Source organism: Oratosquilla oratoria, chromosome 4 (assembly GCF_046742065.1).
Source record: "Oratosquilla oratoria isolate Oo_2021 chromosome 4, ASM4674206v1, whole genome shotgun sequence".
NCBI classification, from domain to species: Eukaryota; Metazoa; Arthropoda; class Malacostraca; order Stomatopoda; family Squillidae; genus Oratosquilla; species Oratosquilla oratoria.
Window position 1 is genome coordinate 39,668,662 of NC_134780.1, and position 19,632 is coordinate 39,688,293.

General features: G+C 40.0%; 1 protein-coding gene across 1 annotated transcript in view; it reads right to left on the reverse strand.

Moving 5' to 3' along the window:
- The window catches only part of LOC143024792 (monoglyceride lipase-like), a 138,561-nt gene that overhangs the window by 13,579 nt on the left and 105,350 nt on the right, over positions 1-19,632 (reverse strand). The window contains exon 3 of the mRNA XM_076183991.1: positions 18,385-18,521. Within this exon, the coding sequence (XP_076040106.1) occupies positions 18,385-18,521 (137 nt within the window). The remainder of the gene's footprint in view (positions 1-18,384; positions 18,522-19,632) is intronic.

Consider the following 19,632-nt stretch of genomic DNA (forward strand, 5'->3'; position numbering starts at 1 on the left):
AAGGGAAGGAAAGGGAAATAAAGAGAAGGAACAAAAAGGGAAGGAAAGGGAATGGGAGGGAACGAAAGGGAATGTAAAAAAATGAAAATAAACGAAAATGGAGGGAAGAGAAGGGAATGGGAGAGGAGGGGAAAAGAGAAGAGAAGAGAAGAGAAGGAAGAAGACCCTCCTATAGGCTGGAAAGAAGGGAAATGGACGGGAAGAGCTGGGGGAGAGGAGGAGGAGGATAACAGCATGTGGAGGGAGAGGAGGAGGAGGAGGGGGATAACAGTATGTGGAGGAATAGAAGGAGGAGGAACAGGGGGAGGAGGAAGAACAAGAGAAGCAGGAAGAGGAGGAGGAGAACAGGATGGGGAGGAATATGAGAAGGAAGAAAAACAGGAGGAGGAGGAGGGGGGAATAAGGGAAGATTAATTTTGGAGGTTCACAATAGGAAGAGCAATCTGGGGAGGAGGAAGGGGAGGAGGAGGAAGGGGAGGAGGAGGAAGGGGAGGAGGAGGAAGGGGAGGAGGAGGAAGGGGAGGAGGAGGAAGAGGAGGAGGAGGAGGAAGAGGAGGAGGAGGGGGAGGAGGAGGAGGAGAAGGAGGAGGAGGAGGAGGAGGAGGAGGGGAGGAGGAGGAGGAGGGGGAGGAGGAGGAGGGGGAGGAGGAGGAAGAGGAGGAGGAAGGGGAGGAGGAGGAAGGGGAGGAGGAGGAAGGGGAGGAGGAGGAAGGGGAGGAGGAGGAAGGGGAGGAGGAAGAGGAGGAAGGGGAGGAGGAGGAGGAGGAGGAGGAGGAAGAGGAGGGGTCTGTATCCGGGCAGAGTTCTTGGCCGTTGGAGGAAAAAAAAAAAAAAAAAATCGCGGACTCCAGAATCGTCTAATATACTGCCAAAGAGCATTTTCGTCTCGAATACTGGAAACTTCCGAATTTTAGAGAGATTCCCAATAGACGTGTTACGTCAGTAAAGCACCCCCTGGGCAACACTTAACAACCCCCCTCTCCCCCCTCTCTCTTTCTCTCTGGCCAGCAAGCTTCAGCCCCCAAACACTCTCTTTCTCCTAGCCAGGGGCTACACTCCTAAAAGCTGCGTGGCCGGGCGAGGAGAGAAAAATGCACATGATAGATGGGTTTGTGTAAAAGGCACTAGAGAATGCGCCTGTGGCTATATATAGGTTCTAGCCAAGCGCGTTCTCTTCAGTTCGAAAAACCAACGAGGGTTCCCCACTTCATCTCAATATGGGATCCGCTCGTTACCTGACTAAAATCGACTGGCACCATTCAAGGTCCAGTCTAGTGTCAAGACAAAGATCTAGACAATGCCGTGGCATAAGTCTAAACAGTGTCAAGAAAAAGTCTAGAGAATGCCAAGGCAAAAATCTGGACAGTGCCAAGGGCAGAATGTAGGTTATGCCAAGGTAAAAAGTTAGTGCCAAGGCAAGAACCTACACAATACCAAGGTAAAAAATTAGACAATGTCAAGGTAAAAATCTAGACACTGCCCAAAATAAAAAGTTAGACAGTGCCAAGGTAAAAAGCTAGACAGTCCCAAGGCAAAAATCTAGACAGTGCCCAAAATAAAAAGCTAGACAGTGCCAAGGTAAAAAGCTAGACAGTGCCAAGGCAAAAATCTATGTAGACAGTGCCACGGCAAAATCCAGAGTTCTAAAACACATCACACAGCCTTGATTTTTTCTATATAAGATCTAGGCAGGGACTAGAAAATGCTTTGACAGTATGAATAGGCTCATCATTGAGAGCCTGTCTGGACTATTCAGCTAAAGAGAACCTCCAGCCTCTGCCGCCAGATAATTTTATTCACCCAAGGAAACCTTCCGTTTAAGGGTTCAAACCATAAAGGATGGCTTTCATCCCCTTTTACAGGATCTGATCCACTGTTAAGGGATCTAATCCTCTTTTAACGAATTATATCCTCTTTTAATGTATTCTATCTTCTTGTATAGATTTTTATCCTCTTTTAAGGTATCTTATCCTCTTTTAAGGGATCTAATCCCCTTTTAAGGAATCTGACCCTCTTTTAAGACATTCATTTGATGCTATCTTAAAGAAAATATACGATGAAGGGCACCTTATTCAGGCGTCTATGATATACGCATGGATAATCTCCACTTTATGTTAGGTCGACTTCAGCATCGGGCCTCTGAAATTTGGACGGTGCCTTTAGACTAAATCCAGTTTCCCCCTCTAAGCCATACCCACATGTGTACAAACATACATGTGTACACAGGCAAATGCGTACACACATATTCACATATGCAAAGGAGACTTGGCTACCCGTCTCGTTTAATTTTTTTCTGCATAAAATGCTAAAACCATGGTAGCAGGAAATGCATAAATATGAAATCATGAAAACGAGGGAACATTTAATTCTCTACATGCATTTTCAGCGCGCCTTTTTCGGGGCCAAATATACGAGGAAATGGATCGAGAGGCATTGAGGCCGCCCGTGCAAGCGCGCGTGTGCGTGTGCGTGTGCGTGTGTGTGTGTGTGTGTGTATGTGTATGTGTGTGTGTGAGTGTGTGTATGTGCGTGCGCAAAGAATGATCGTCCCGGTGATGATGTAACAATTGTAATTTGAAATTTTCTAATAACAAAAATCATACAAAAATAAATATTTAGAATAAATAATAAATATAAATAATAGAATTAGATCAAATAAATACATAATCAGAATCGTTTTGGTATTCGTTCACGTTCGAGATTAATTTTCGTTCCAATATTTTTTTCCTAAACATTTCGTAGAGCGACGACAAAAACAAATAAGTATACTGAAACGGAATGACAAATAAAAGGCAAAATAGTTATAAATAAATCAAACATCAACAAAAATCATAGATTTCTTTTTACAATCTTTATCAATTTAACTTTGAGCTTATAGTGGTATTCTATCTTGTATCCATGTCCATTCCAAGTTAATTCTTTTCACAAGTCGATCGTATTTTTCTTTTCCCTTTTCTCACTTTATTTTATTCATATTTGAACGTTTTGCATGTCGAAATAAGAGAAAAGAAGGGAAAAAATATATATATATATCGTTAATGGACGTGTAAAATGTGAAAAGGTTACCTCAATATACGACTTAATAGAAAATAATAAATAAAAGCATCATTGGTGTTGCACTTAACTCTATATCGCTCTGCTTCTCTCTACCCCCCCACCCGCCTCTTCGATTTCCCCTCCTCTCTTTCTTTCTCTCTCTTTCTCTCTTAATCTTTTTCTGTCTCTCTTTTTCACTATTTCTTTTTCTCTATATTTTTATCTCTCTCCATTTCTTTTTCTCTATTTTTCTCTCTATTTCTTTTTCTCTCTCTATTTCTCCTTCTCTCTCTCTATTTCTCCTTTTCTCTCTCTCTATTTCTCCTTTTCTCTCTCTCTATTTCTCCTTTTCTCTCTCTCTATTTCTCATTTTCTCTCCAAATTTCCTCTTCCTCGTTGTAACTTGTGTTAATGGCTAAAATAAAAATGTGGAAATTAAATCACAATATGTAAAAAGAAAAAAAAAAATCCTTAAATTCTGACCGAGAAGAAACAGTTCGTGACAACAATGTCATTACTATATATTTTCACCCTCGGTCCATTAAAATAAAATCACTCATTTTCCTACATCATCATTATTACTATTATTATCATTATAATCATCACTATAATCATTATAATCATCATTATATTCATTATAATCATTATAATTATCATAATTGTCGTTATCATTATTGCGGCATTTTTGCGAAAATATCATAAACGAAATGTTGAGTTCATAATATTGCTGGGCGAATATACACTTATTCACACTCCCTTTCTATATTCGTGTCCTAGAGTTGTCACTATTTACTGCTAGGCCAGGGCTGGGTAACCTTTTCGAGCGCGCGTGCCAAAACCGGCCAATATTCGAGGCGAACCGAAATTGATGAAAAGATATTCACTACATTTTAAGTATTGCGGGAACCTTTTCAAATATTAAGATAAAAATAAATAGATAAACAATAGTTATGAAACTTGAAATAATCTATGAAATTATAGTAAAGGTAGTTGCACCACGTCAAGCCACCTGGTGAAGGATGCAACAACTAAACAGAGAGAGATCTTTTATCAAAATTGTCGCAAGGAGGGTTTCAAAATTAGTTTTTCGTGAAAAAATGTATTATATATATATATATATATATATATATATATATATATATATATATATATATATATACACACACACACACATATACATGTGTGTGTGTGTGCTTCGCGTGCCACTGGTTACCCAGCCCGAAGCTCTAAATACATAGCGGGTCAGTTTTACATGTCCGCAATATTACACTGCACGAAAAGTAACTTAAAAACGTTTTCTGAAATTCTATTTATCTGTTATCCCAATTTTATTTTCACTTATCTATTTTTTTTTATCAAATCGTTAAAGTAAATTTACTTAAATCTGAAAAAAAAAAAATCTTGTACCCCATCCCATGTAAAATGAGCAAAACTATAATATTTCTTAAAATTTCATAATATATTTTCCAGTTTACATAATTTTACGTTATCTCATATGACGACGCATTCGTGGAAATATTGTTCGTATTTTTTTCGAACAAGCTAACCGACATAAATGTCGAGATATCAAACAAATTTGTGAACGTAAATATGTGACATTTCATAATTATTGTCAATATATCAGATTAGACAGAGAATGGGGACTGGAACTACGTAATTATTGAGTTATGTAACAAATTACATATTCATCTTATACAAAACATGTCCGTGTGTGATTCACCATGGTCATGGATCACGTGTTGGACTCGTGATCGACAGCTGTTTCCCTCCCTGAAGAGAGCTCAGAGCTCATATATGACCGATCTGTGGGTAATGCTGTGACCTTACACGCACACACAAACACATCCAACTCCCCACCCACGAGAGTTGAAGTAACGACTCGCAGAGTACATGTTGGCTCCTTCCGTACCGTGCGACATTTTCCTTTTATTCTGGCAAGCGCCAGGCGATTTTATTCATTGTCAAGCGAGACCCTTCCCTTACGTTACACGTGGTCCTTTACACTTTACTAATTGTCGCTGCATGATTTTATTCGTCGTGTAAAAGCTAATTAAATATGTATATATATATATATATATATATGTATATATATACATACATGTGCATATATATATATAGATATATATATATACATATACAGTATATACACACACACACACACACACACACACACACACACACACACACACACACACACACACACACACACGCATACATACAGTGTATAATTCAGCAACGCGTCAGTTGAGTAAAGGGAGAAAGACAAGAACTGCTAACATTCCCTGAAAAAAAAAATAGTGATTCATTTACAGTCGAGTTGAAAGCTTTCAAAATGTCAAGTTAACTCAGACAACAAAACAACACGAAATGGAACACCAAGATAATATAACGAAAAGAAAATCAGAGAATATAATATATATATATATATATATATATATATATATATATATATATTATATTATATATACACACATATCCATATATATGCACATATATACACATATACACACACATTATATATATATATATATATATATATATATATATATATATATGTACATGACGTAAGCGGAGTAGGAAACACAGGAGTCTTAGTCTTGAGTTTATTCCTGACTAGTTTCGTAGGTATCCTTTTTCAAAGCATACCTTTGAAAAAGCATACCTCCGAAACTAGTCAGGAATAAACTCAAGAGTAAGACTCCTGTGTTTCTTACTCCGCTTACGTCAACCTAACCTGTCAGAATGTCTCAATAATATATATATATATATATATATATATATATATATATATATATATACGCGCGCACACACACACACACACACACACATACACACACACACACCAAGGACTTTTCCCCCTTTATAAGTGAGGTAGCCAAGTCAAAAGGCAAGTATCCACTCCCATACACCATTCTTTCCCCACTTCCATCTTAGCTCCTTATGGACAACGGGTCATCCCTGTCTCCCGTCCACTGCCCTGGGTCAAAAACAATGCAGCAAGATACAGTATATCCATAGCAAGGCCACTTAGACTTAATCGGCGACCCCACCCTCTCCGTCCCCTCATACAGCAAAAGAGAAGACGGGGAGAAATCCCTTTGGACTATGTCAAAACATCATACATACATAACCACTCCCTACCACCCTCCCCCAGCTCCTCCCTTGCTCATCGCCCCTTTTACCCCATCCATCCATCTCATCCTCGGTCGTCCCTTCAAGTTCACTCCACCCACACCTCTGTTACTAATCTTTCTTCACTCATTCTTTCCACGTGTCCAAACCATCCCAATACTCTTTCATCAACCCTGTCTACTTTCTCCTTTTCCACTCCAGCTCTCCTCATATAAATTTGCGATGACAAAGAACCGTGACCGTGATGCACGGAATTATGCAAATATTTATTGCTTTGTTGAATATTTTGTACCTTTCTACACTCAATAGGGCCCTTACATTAAAAACTTTTTATACAAACAGGTTTATGTTAATATAACCATAAATAGGGATACATTTGCATATTTTGGATAGCTCACATATTACATTTATCGTGTCCACAACGATGCAGCTCTCGGGGATCTTGTTATCCAAATATCAAAACACTGTGCGTGAGATACATAACCCTCTTATTAATAAAAAACTGAACAATGGTTGTCGTCTCCGTGTGTTCTCTCCTGTCTTTCCTTTCAAGATTTTTTCCTCTAAATTTCTCTTTACCCTTTACCCGATACAATTGTGGGACAATAAGAAACCAACATTTAGATTCACAATACCAACTAAGGCATATCTAATGGCAATACGACAAAAAAGAATATAAAGATGTACGTTTGAAAAGAAACAATAAAAAATAAAAGAGTAATATAAAGAATAATATAAAATAATATTTTTTCTTAGTAAAGATGAAGAAAATGGGAAATAAAGGAAGCACTAAAATAATTGTTGAATAAAACCTCAGGACCATCTTAAAACACCACAAGGGATCTAAAAGATAAAACACATTACTCTTTTCCTTCCCCATTTTTTTTTTCTTCCTCCACTTTCATTTATCACGATGTTCAACATAAAACAATATAATTTCGGAAGTGAAAATAAAAAGATTGTATCCTTGATCATTCTTGAACTATTTTTCCCGAAATTACTAGCTGTACTGACAGCGTGAATCAAAGAAGTTTCGTGTTTTCATATGAATCAGTACATCTAAAACATAATCACATCTTTTACAGTCTTTAAGAATTACAAAATATAAACAAGATTTTACATTATAATATACAAAGTGGGTTTGAAATTAATTTCGACTCTTGTTTTGAGCTCGTGTGTTTGAGCAAAAAATAAATAAATAAATAAATAAAAAATAAAGTAAATATATATAAAAAAATAAAGTACATATATATAAAATAAAATATAAATAATTGTGTTCGTTTATGGTGGTCTCTTGTGGAATAGTGCGAAAGCTTTCATATTTCCAAAAGAAGCCTTAGAATTATGAACCTCACAAAAACATGTAGAGGCATGCAATAACAAATGGAAAAAAAGGTCCAATGTGTGAATGGAGGGCGCTTTTGCTCAATGCTTCATTGCAGGAACAATTGAACGGTCGCTCTTTCCGTAATTGGACGAAAGAAATTATTAAATGAATAAAGAATAAATGTAAAAAAATTGAATATACTGTATATAAATAGAAATTATTAATTCTCTTAATCTCGTCTGGACCATTGCCACAACACCTGTACAACCTTTAATAACAAATTGAGTGAATCGAACGATGGGTACATGATTGTGCTCCTCCGATACGGACGTCGTATAGAATTATCTCCCAGCTGCTTGTACCCCGCCCCACGAAAGCCATCAACATTCACCACGTTGACTATATTGCATACTAAAAAAAAAAAGCGACTGATTCCTTCTTCCTACCACTCGGTACTAAAAAAAAAAAGAAAAAAAAAAAAAAAAGTTTCTTCCCAGCCAGATCTACTAGAGGACATGGGAACGTACTATGGAGCTGTGGATTTGTATTCAGTGAAACAAGAAGCAACAGAAAATATAGCGTTTCGAACACTTGGGTGACGGCAGTGTTCAACTGTAACAAGATTACACATGTAAATGTGTTTCCCTTTTCAATATCAATTCTCGTTATAAAAAAACATTTAAATAATTTCTGATATATATATATATATATTGGGGGGTGTTGCTGGTAAAGTATTTTCCTTGTACACACAATGCATTTGAACATCGTCCCTGTAACCACATGTTAGGGTGACGGACTACCCACACCTGACTACAAGGGAGGTACCGAGGACGGAAAAGAGTTAGAAAGCTCTTCCCAAGAGTAAGGTCAAGGGAGGTCAACTCAGAGGCCTCATCGATCCCCCGAGGGGGTTATCTATCGGAGGTCCATCGCTACAAGACGCCCTGGCACTCTTCCCAGAGGGCCAGTGCCACCAAGCGGATGCACCTGCTTCGTCAGTAGCTCCTGAAGGAAAGGGGTACAGGGTCCTGTGGGGGATTCCAAGGCATAAAGACATAATCCCAACTGTGGGATTACTTGATCTTTTCGCTATGTAGGTGGTGGTTTCCCCTCGGGATTAGGGAGAGAGAGAGAGAGAGAGAGAGAGAGAGAGAGAGAGAGAGAGAGAGAGAGAGAGAGAGAGAGAGAGAGAGAGAGAAAGAGAGAGAGAAAGAGAGAGAGAGAAAGAGAGAGAGAAAGAGAGAAAGAAAGAGAGAAAGAGAGAAAGAGAGAAAGAGAGAGAGAGAAAGAGAGAGAGAGAAAGAGAGAGAGAAAGGGGGGAGAGAGAGAGAGAGAGAGAGAGAGAGAGAGAGAGAGAGAGAGAGAGAGAGAGAGAGAGAGAGAGAGAGAGAGAGAGAGAGAGAGAGAGAGAGAGAGAGAGAGAATAGCCTGGCGGCAGTCAAACTAAATGGACAACCAGTCTGTAATACAGCCAAAGGTTTAAACTTTAATGCGTTCTTGTGTATTCGCCATTTTATTCTGATCGCGTGGAACCAGGTCACTACCGCTCTATATTCATTTATTCATTCATTTATCTACTTATCAAATTACTTGTTCATTTATTTATTCATGTATTTATAATATTCGACATACAACGCCATCTTGATTCCATTATATTAATTCATTTGTTCATTTATCTACTTATTCATTTCTTAATTTATCACTTTATCCATTTATCTAATTATTCATTTCTTAAATTATAAATTTATCCATTTATCATTTTATTCATTTATATATATTCATTGTAATATTCGACATGCAACGCCATTTTGATTTCCATATTCTAAGCTCGACGTTTTTTATTTATCTATTTTTTCATTTATTCGTTTATCTATCTAAGCTGCCGCTAGGCGATTTTATTCACCCAAGGAAGACCAATCCACAGCGAAAGAGTTAAAATTTTTACTCAAAACTGCGTTCCATGCAAATTTCCATATATGGAAAATAGACATCAGGAAGAGGGTGCGAACGTCCAATCAGGAAAAAATGGCCGAAACGTTGAAAAATATAAAAGCAAAATGATATAAAAGGGGGCAAAAAGTCATGGTACTCGAACCGACAATATATTGACGCAATAACATATTCACAATATATTGACTATCAGTGACAATATATTGACAATATTTTGAAATAATATACTTACTCGGTATCATTGAAACAATATATTGACTCAATACCACTGACAATATATTTACTCAATATGTTCACTTAATATTAATGACAATATAAAGACTCAACATTAGAGACAATATATTGACTAAATATCAATGACTATACTGATTTAATATACTGACACAATATACTCAATATATTGATTCAATATCATTGACAATAATTTTACTTAATATATTGTCTCAATATCACTGACAATATACTGATTATATATATTGACTTAATATTAATGACAATATCAATAATCAATATTAGAGACTCAATAGTATTAAACATAATACATTGACTCAATATCAACCAACACAATACTAAAGCAATTATGATACTGAACATACTGAGTCATTGATACTGACACATTAATTCAATACTGCTGCAACGTATACTGACCAAATATTATTGACACAATAACTAAATATTGCTCACTCCATATACTGACTCAACAATACTGACATCATATACTGATAAAACGCATTGAATCGGTATTACTGTCACAATATATTGATTCGTACGAACGTCTTGCTCCAAAGACTGCCAACAGTGTTCTGCAATGCGGATTATTGCGTAATGTTGTAGTCAGAGAGAGAAAGAGAGAGAGAGAGAGAGAGAGAGAGAGAGAGAGAGAGAGAGAGAGAGAGAGAGAGAGAGAGAGAGAGAGAGAGAGAGAAACCGTGCAAATTTGCACCACCACCCCTACCACCACTACAACCACTATCACCCTTACCACCACCATCACCCCTACCACCAACGCCACCACACCAACCCTACCACCACCACTACTTCTACCACTCCTACCACCACCAGCCGGACGTTCCCCGGACAACGGCGACCGGACAGCGGGAGCAACCCCGGGCTATCGCGGGAAACCACATCCGGGACCACGGATACGAGGCGGCGGCGGTAAGGGGTGGGGGGGAGGGGGGAGGGTAAGAGGGGAACGAGGGGCACGCCGGGGGAAGGGGGGAGTTTAAGGGGAGTGGGAATAGCGAAGAGGAAAAGAGGAGGAAGAGAAGAGTGCGAGAGGGAGAAAGGGAGGATGAGGATGATACGAGGAAAAGTTACACGAGGAGTAGGAGGAAGAGGAAGAGGAAAGAGGAGGGAAAAGGGGAAGGAAGAATGTGGAAGAGGAAAGGAAAAAGAAAAAATGAAGGAAGATGAAGGAAGGAACGAAGGAGGAAGGGAGGAGGACGAGGACAAGGAGGAGGAGGAGAAGGGGACAGGGGCAGAGGTACACATGAACGGTCTGTAGAACTCTATTACAAAAATATTTTACACTCGATTTATGATGTATCAGGATTCTCCGATACACACACACAGAAAGAGAGGGAACGAGAAAGAAACAGTGAGATAGACAGATAAATAGATAGAAAGACACCTCGACCCGAGGCCCTTCCGTAGTAGTAGGAGGTGGCACCTTTCGTGGAGAGCCAGCCAGGAGTCGATTTCTTCTATTGGTCCCCGAGTGGGTGGGAGGGCGACACCCGACCTGAGAAGGTCGTCGTCGTCGTCGTCGTCGTCAAAACAGCGCGGGTCGTGCAGTTCATCACATTCTCGAGACACAAAGGCGACGTGTGTGTGTGTGTGTGTGTGTGTGTGTGTGTGTGTGTGTGTGTGTGTGTGTGTGTGTGTGTGTGTGTGTGTGTGTGTGTGCGCGCGTGTGTGTGCGTCTATGTGTGTGTGTGTGTGTGTGTGTGTGTGTGTGTGTGTGTCTATGTGTGTGTGTGCGCGCGCGCGTGTGTCTCAGCGTCAGGGAAGCAGGCTGTCGTGCACCAACATTTGTACACATTATACAGCTGATACAATGACGTAGCAGCTATGCGTAGCACATAAACAAATAAATACATAAAATATATTAAATAAATAAATAAGCCAACATTTCGGTGATTTCCCTCAACCAATCAGGTGAATATAATCAGTTGAGGTGACACCCCAAAATAATAAAAATAATGAAAATAATAGTTAAATTACAATAGTACTATCAGGAAAACAAACATAATTAATGATATAATGAATAAAGAGATAAATAGAAACGTTGTTAGGTCTTGATAAAAAAAAACATACCAATTAAAGAATAAGGGAAAATACAAATAATCGAATAAACAAGTAACTATGCAAATAAATATGCTATCAAATCTTCACAAAAAAAATAATTTTCTAAGTCTTTCCTCTAATATGACCACAACAGGATAATAGCATTCAAACTGCAGTGGGGGTTGGGGGGATGTCCGGCTGGGGGGTGGGGGTAGTTATCCGGGATGTGGTGGGGAGCAGTTGTCCGGGACGAAGGGGTAGTTGCCCGGGTTGATTGGTGGAAGGGTGGGTGGGTTAGTTATCCGGAGAGGGGGGTTTAGTTGTCCGGGATGAGGGTGGTTAGTTGTCCGGAATGAGGGTGGTTAGTTGTCCGGGATGGGGGTGGTTAGTTGTCCGGGATGAGGGTGCAGTTGTCCAGGGTAGGGAGGGTAGTTCTTTGGGGTGGGAAGGTAGTTGCCAGGGGTAGGGAGTAGTTGTCCAGTGGTGGGGAGGGGAGTTGTCCCGGAACTGGGGAGGGGTAGTTGTCCGGGGGGGGGGGGCGGGTTGTCTGGGGGGAGGGGGTAATTGTCCGGGGGGGGGGAGGTAGTTGTCAAGGGTAGGGAGTAGTCGTCCAGTGGTGGGGAGAGGTAGTTGTCCGGGGTGGGGTGAGGAGAGGTAGTTTTCCGGGGTGGGGTGGGGAGGGTAGTTGTCCGGAGGGAAGTTGTCCGGGGTGGGGGGGTAGTTGTCCGTGGTGGTGTGGGTAGTTCCCCGGGGTGGGGGTAAGGATAGATGTCCGTGTGGGTGGGGAGGGTAGGTATCCGGGGAGGAGATCGTCAAATACAGACTCCGGTTTCTAGAAGATCCGGAGCAGCATTGTCCTTCTTCACACAGAACACCTGCACTTCTGTTCCGGACAGCTTCCGGGAAAGTTCGATGTGGCGAAGGGGGGCAGGGGGGGGGGTTACGGGGGGAGGGGGGACGCGTGAACTGAAGAAGACTAAACACGAAAAAACTTATCTCTTCTTTTCTCTGTATGTACACACAAGACACACCGAGATCGAGCATCACTATAGGCCGTTACTGTCTCCCTAGGCAAGATGCTTGTGTGTGTGCGCGCGTATACACGTGTATATAAACAATTAACGTATAATAGTGCCATGATAATTGAAACGCATGCACATGTACAGTACTATAATAAAGGAGCCGAGACTACATTTGCCCCTTGTGCTGGGATTGCTCAGGTGTAGCATCCGTTACCGAGTTTTAAGAATCGAACTCGGGTCTGTGGCGTGTGAGGCGAAACCAATATTTCATCACACACACACACACACACACACACACACACGTACACACACACAAATAGTCCAGCAAATGTGAAAGTTCAAAAACTTCTCAAAAAATACAGTTCGGAAAATATCGACATGTTTACTAAAACGCGCAGAAAAACGAAAGAAAAAAATCTACGCAAAAATGAAAACCAGTAAAAAATCAGACCGACCGATTCATGGAAGCACCAAATGCAAAAGACGAGTGCAAAGTAGAAAGACTCGAAGACAATAAATAATGTTCGCAATTCGCTTAAGATCAGAGAAATACGAAAAACGCGAAACGACCAAAAAAAGTTTGTCCAATGCATCCCCATTAAAAATATCATTCTCATATAACCGGTGGAAGAGAGAGAGAAAGGAGACCATTTGGTTCATAATGAGGCCGTCTATGGATGGAGAAATGAAAAGAACTGAAAAATCAGATTCGCTCATGACAACCGGCGAAGACTCGCGTCTCCCTACGACTCACAACCGGCGACACATTTTCACACTTTTACAACACAAACACCATTTCAAGGTTTCTTTCCAGAAGAATCTGCGGGCGGGTCCGAGGACCGTTGCCAGGCACTGTGAGGCTGCGGTTTTCGAGTCAGTGAGCCTCGAGAGACTTGGCCCTTTCCTTCCTTGGGAGAAGGGTGCCAGAGGGACGAATTAAATCGACTGGCGACAGATGTATGGAGAAAAGTGCCAGCCGGGCAGGGAAGGACTGAATCGATACAGCTTCTGATCCCTCTGGTGCCAAGAGGGTGCCAGGGCGCCTGGCAACAGCTGGCACAACAAAAGAATGCCACAAGGTGCGACAGGGCACGCACACACACACACACACACACACACACACACACACACACACATGCATACTTGGATGTGTAAAATTTAATATTTTTACTACAAGGGTACTACGAAGAAACCCTAACATATCTAAAACTAAAATTAATAAATGTACTTTATAACTAAAATTATTAAATGTACATTTAGGCATGACATTTCGTGTGTGTGTGTGTGTGTGTGTGTGTGTGTGTGTGTGTGTGTGTGTGTGTGTGTGTGTGTGTGTGTGTGTATGGAGTATGAGTGTGTGTGCGGAGTATGAGTGTGTGTGTGCGAGTGTGTGTGCGAGTGTGTGTGTGTGTGTGTGTGTGTGTGTGTGTGTGTGTGTGTGTGTGTGTGTGTGTGTGTGTGTGTGTGTGTGTGCGCGCGTGTGGTCGAGCATTCTCACTACGCTTTCGTTAGAGTATTTAGATCAGTTCATCTACATTCCACCCCCTTCCCTCCCCCTCCCCCTCTCCCTCCTATTGACGCCTCGTCCAGGAAGAGGACGACGACAAACAAATGAAAAACGATGTCAGATCGATTGGTCTCCCGTGTTTATCCGTAAGTGTGTATAAGCGTAACTACTTATGTAAATGTATGCAGCAATATGCATACATACACGTATTATGTTTTTCTTATACACACATGTGCATGTTTACATAGAGTGCATATTTTATTACATATATTATTTACATACACCAGTGTCCAAAGGAAAAAATCGAGGAAGACTATTATTTAAACACATACGCACATGCGTGTACACACACACACACACACACACACACACACAAAGGGATTGGAGGAAAACAAATGCAGAAGAAAAAGTTAAACAGAGAGAGATATAGAAAACAAGATGGAAGACCAGGAAAATGTAGAGGAAAAATGTTCCAGGTGCTATAAATAGAGACGTGCTTGTTACGAGATGTAGTACATGCTGGGAAATGCGTCAGTCTTAGGATGAAAGATCACATAAGAGGGAAACATGAAACATATCAACTGTAGAATAGGACTCAATGCACAAGATGAAATAGAAAACGTGTTGATAAATAGAAAACGTGTTGATGTTACAAAGATGAAAAAAGGAGGTTCATAGCTAATGGGTTTTTTTCAAGTTCAGACCCTAACGTACAACAAACGACAAAAGATTGAAACTCACGTGAAACAGAAAATGCGTTTAGAATATTAAGACACAAAGAGGGAGGTACAGGTTAATAAAACTTAAGTTCAGGCTACGATCTGCAGCAAACGAGATGACCAACAAAGCTCACATGTAAAGGAAAATCTAAGAACACCTGGACAAGAAAGAAAGAAAGAAAGAAAGAAAGAAAGAAAGAAAGAGAGAGAGAGAGAGAGAGGAGAGAGAGAGAGAGAGAGAGAGAGAGAGAGAGAGAGAGAGAGAGAGAGAGAGGAGAGAGAGAGAGAGGGGAGAGAAAATGAGCTAATACACGAAGCCTGGGAAAAGAACAGATCTCTTAGCGAGTGAGTGTTCAGGTGAGCCTTTGTTACTCGAATGCCTTCATTGTCGTCCTCAGCGAGGCACACATCGCCTTTTTCAGGCGTCCATACGTTTGGAATCGAACGCAGGTACTATACATCTGTACTCCGAACGAAGCTTTTAAAAGGCAATGAACTACAATGGCAAAACATGCCGGCTGGAGATCTTTGGGTCCATAACCTTGTGAAACTAAAAACGAAAGAAAAAGAAAATAAAAGGAAAGGGGGGAAGGTTATATATAATCTGGAAAATCAACTGGTACACAATGCAACACACTGTTTACGAATCCTGAAACTTCGAACCATAATATATTGGCACGATGTTGATTCCAATAACAAGATGGGCTTTAGCTGTTCACTGTGATACATATCAACAAATAAACAAGCAAATAGATAAAAAGATGAATATGAAATAAGGATTTTTTATGTAAAGACTAAATTCCACTCGAAATCGAGTGCTCATTAATTTGAACTTCTCCCCTTAGCACAACAACATGGCAGGGACAGAGTAGGTGGGTGACGTGAGGGAAGGGTCTGGAAGGAAAGCTTCAAGACTGGAAGATGTGGACTATATTATATATGGACTACTTGAACCAGAACACTCGCTCGAACGGATCGGATTTTGTGGGAGGAGGGAAGAGAAGTCTGTAGGAAAATGAAATGAAATGACAGTTGTTGTATAAAAGGGGGCTTTTGCCAGTGAGCGTATTTTTAAGAGGTATTTATTAGTCCTTGTATCGTGGTTCAGGAGGGATGGGCAGGCGCCGATCTTCCTTTGCTGGTCGTCTCATGGCCCGCCGCGCCGGTGTGACATTGTCCTCGGGGGCAGAAGCGAAGGTTACCTTGTGTCGCCGAAATACCGATACCAGGGATCTGAAGCAATCGTTTCAGGTCCTCGAACGACAGGCTATGCCTCACTTCAATGGGATTAAAAGGATTTAGAGGGCAGATAATGGTGGTGGTGGTGGTGGTGGTGGTGGTTGGTGGTGGTGCTTGGTGGTGGTGCTTGGTGGGGTTGGAGACTGATGTTGAGTGGATGGTATCGTTCATGTCAATGGGTGAAGGTACTTAGGACGACAGGTGGTAATGGACATGGAACTCCCTAGTGCAGGCCTTCTGTTCTCCTGCAGTCTCCTTCGTTCTTATGTTCTGAGCCTGGAATCCATTATGAATTGAAACTGAAATTGAATTCTCCTTCTTCCTCAGACGCGTCCCTTCTTACTCAAACATTCTTGAATTCAATTATTTACTTACTAGTTTCCATGCACTTTTCATTATCTCGTTCACCGCAATTTGTAATCTAAACTTTTATCCTCATTGGTCGTGCCCCTCCTTGTAATATTTACCCAGCGCATAATCGTCTTCCCTTTCTTTTTTGTGCATTTCTCAAGGTCTGAAATTACTTTGTACAATTTCTCCTGCCTTCTCTCTCTTTTGCTTGTCTTTCTGTTCTTGCTGGAATATGATTTATTTGCACTTTATAACAGTAATCCACTTACTGTCATCTTATTCTCTGCCATCTTGTTAGTTTTATCGCCTTCTTTTTCATCGTCGATTCAATCCTACCGTTTTCTGCTGTTTCACATTCTTATTTAGACTTTTCCTCCCTGTGCCCATTTTCCACCATTTTCTTTGTGTATGAATTTCTTTTTATATTTCCTTACTATCCTTTGGCCTTGTTCGTGTTCCCTTCACAATGACCTCTAGATTACATATTTTCCATCTTTAACTTGTTTACCTAATTGTAGTATACAGGAAAGGAACAACCTTAGTAAGATCATGTGTGTGTGTGTGTGTGTGTGTGTGTGTGTGTGTGTGTGTGTGTGTGTGTGTACGCGCGTTTACCTAATTGTAGTATACAGGAAAGTAGCAATGCTCGTGGGGTTCTGTCCATTACTCTTTAATTGTCAAACCTAGCTTCAAATTCGTGTGTGTGTGTGTGTGTGTGTGTGTGTGTCGTGTGCGTGTGTGTGTGTGTATGTGTGTGTGTGTGTGTGTGTGTGTGTGTGTGTGTGTCGTGTGCGTGTGTGTGTGTGTATGTGTGTGTGCACGCAAGCAGTAAATACCGAAAAAAACGCTTTTAAGAGGATAAGCTCCGACGAAAATGCCAATGTTCCATTCACTGGAGGCCAAACTTTTAAAGGTGGAATGAGCATAATATGCCACGTTCGAATACAGTCTTTTTCTTTCAGATTAATTTTTCTTAATATTTCAGTGCGTGTGTGAATGTCTTCATTTGTGTGTGTGTGTGTGTGTGTGTGTGTGTGTGTGTGTGTGTGTGTGTGTGTGTGTGTGTGCATTCAATTATTAATACACACTGACAAATTTCTTACAAGTACACCTTCCACTTGAACGGCTAAGTCAAAGGGCTAATTCTTTTCATCTCAGATGCAATGTCGTTTCTTCTATCGAACTTCCTTTTTTTTTCGAAATTATATATTTTCTATACAATTTTTTTTATCCTGAACGGCAGAGGCTGCCTGTCTCAATTTATCTTTTTCTAACGAGAATCGAAGTCACATTTGGATACAATAAATCAGTTGACGAAAGTGTTGACGTGAAATAAAGATTTATTAATTCAAGTTCCGTTTTCTATGTGTAACCGAAGCCAGCTCTTGCCATTACACAATTATTTCGATTTTAATTATAATTTCCGTTGATATTAACTTTTATATTTCTTCTGGCTGTCGTCAGGCGATTTCATTCACCCAAGAATTAAACGCTAGACAGTGAAAAAAAAAAAATCACTAAATTGAATTCGGCTCATCACGTCAGACATCTTGCGCGACATTGTTCAACAAGAGACTGACAGACAACTCAGATTTTAATAAGATTATCATTTAATTAAGTTAGGTTTCCTACGGCTGTTTAAAATCGCCTGGCGGCAGCTAGAATCATAGACTATAGAGCACACAGGATTCCTTTGAAATTGGAAGTTAATTTTCATCAAAATCGAATGCTGATCATTTTGTTATGACTTAAGACATAAAAATAATAGATAAATAAGGTAAAACATCCTACAAATAAATCAATCTTGTTTACCATGGAATGTCCCACCATGAAAGTAGGTAGGCCTGGATGTTGCGACCTGACGTCATCGCAATGACGGAGAACGTCGTTGATGTATTCGTCGGCCGAATCAACATGGCCTCGTACGCCTTCTGATCTTCCATGTCCAACTGAAACGAAGTCAAGAAGAAATCGTTAAAAATATATATAACCATCTAAAATAATCTTACTCTACCGAAACTTGTTAATAAGAACGACTGAACATTTATAAATAATAGAGATAGCATGTACAAATGAAATACTGACAACTCAGTACTACCAAATGCCACCATTAATAGGCTACTGTTCAAACAAGAGCAACTTTAAGCAGAACATTCGATTAATATGTCTACTTCAAACGTGTTTTATCATGTACCACACTGACCAACACTGCCTGCATTCTATTCTCGATTTGGCAGTTGGCACCCATGTTAACTGCAAGTAATTCACTTAGATCAACTAACTTTGTATTAATTAGTCATTAGTAACTGGACTTTCTTACAAGGCGTTCTGGGTTTCCAATTACTTTACTTATTTTTAATTAGAGAGCAAAGCTGCCATGTTCTGGTTAATCCATTTAAACTTTACTCAACAATTTGTGCAATGTCATATTGAAAGTTTGAGAAAACACATTTTTCGTTATTGTTTTTGTTACTGTATTAATACGTTTCTTTAATAAATAATAATAATAATGATAATGATAATGATGATAATGATGATAATGATAATGATAATAATGATAATGATAATAATAATAATAATAAATGCATAGGAGAGAAGTAAAATTACGATTTCACATCAAAGTTGAAAACGACAACTTCTCTCATAAAATCCCGCCCGATTGTTGGCGATCTCGGCAACATGTGTGGCAAAGTCAACAAAACAGACGCGGGAAAGCCGTCGATTCCTTCAACATGGTGACGCACTTTACATTTTTTCTTCTATTCACGAAGCAGACGATTTTATTAAGTTACTAGGGCGAAAGTGGAAATCTTTATAAATACAATATCAATAGGATAATAAGAATGAAATAAAAATGATGATAAAATAAAAATACCAGATACAATAAAAATGAAAAATAAATAAAATACAAATTATGATAATATCTAAATGAAATACATTAAATTTTGTGTCGATGATCTCGCTCTATGGACGCGCGCCAAGGCCATCCCGCACCCCCGCAACCTTCATCCACCTCCTCCTCGAGAGGCGACCGAACCAAGTTCAAGGACGACTAAAGAG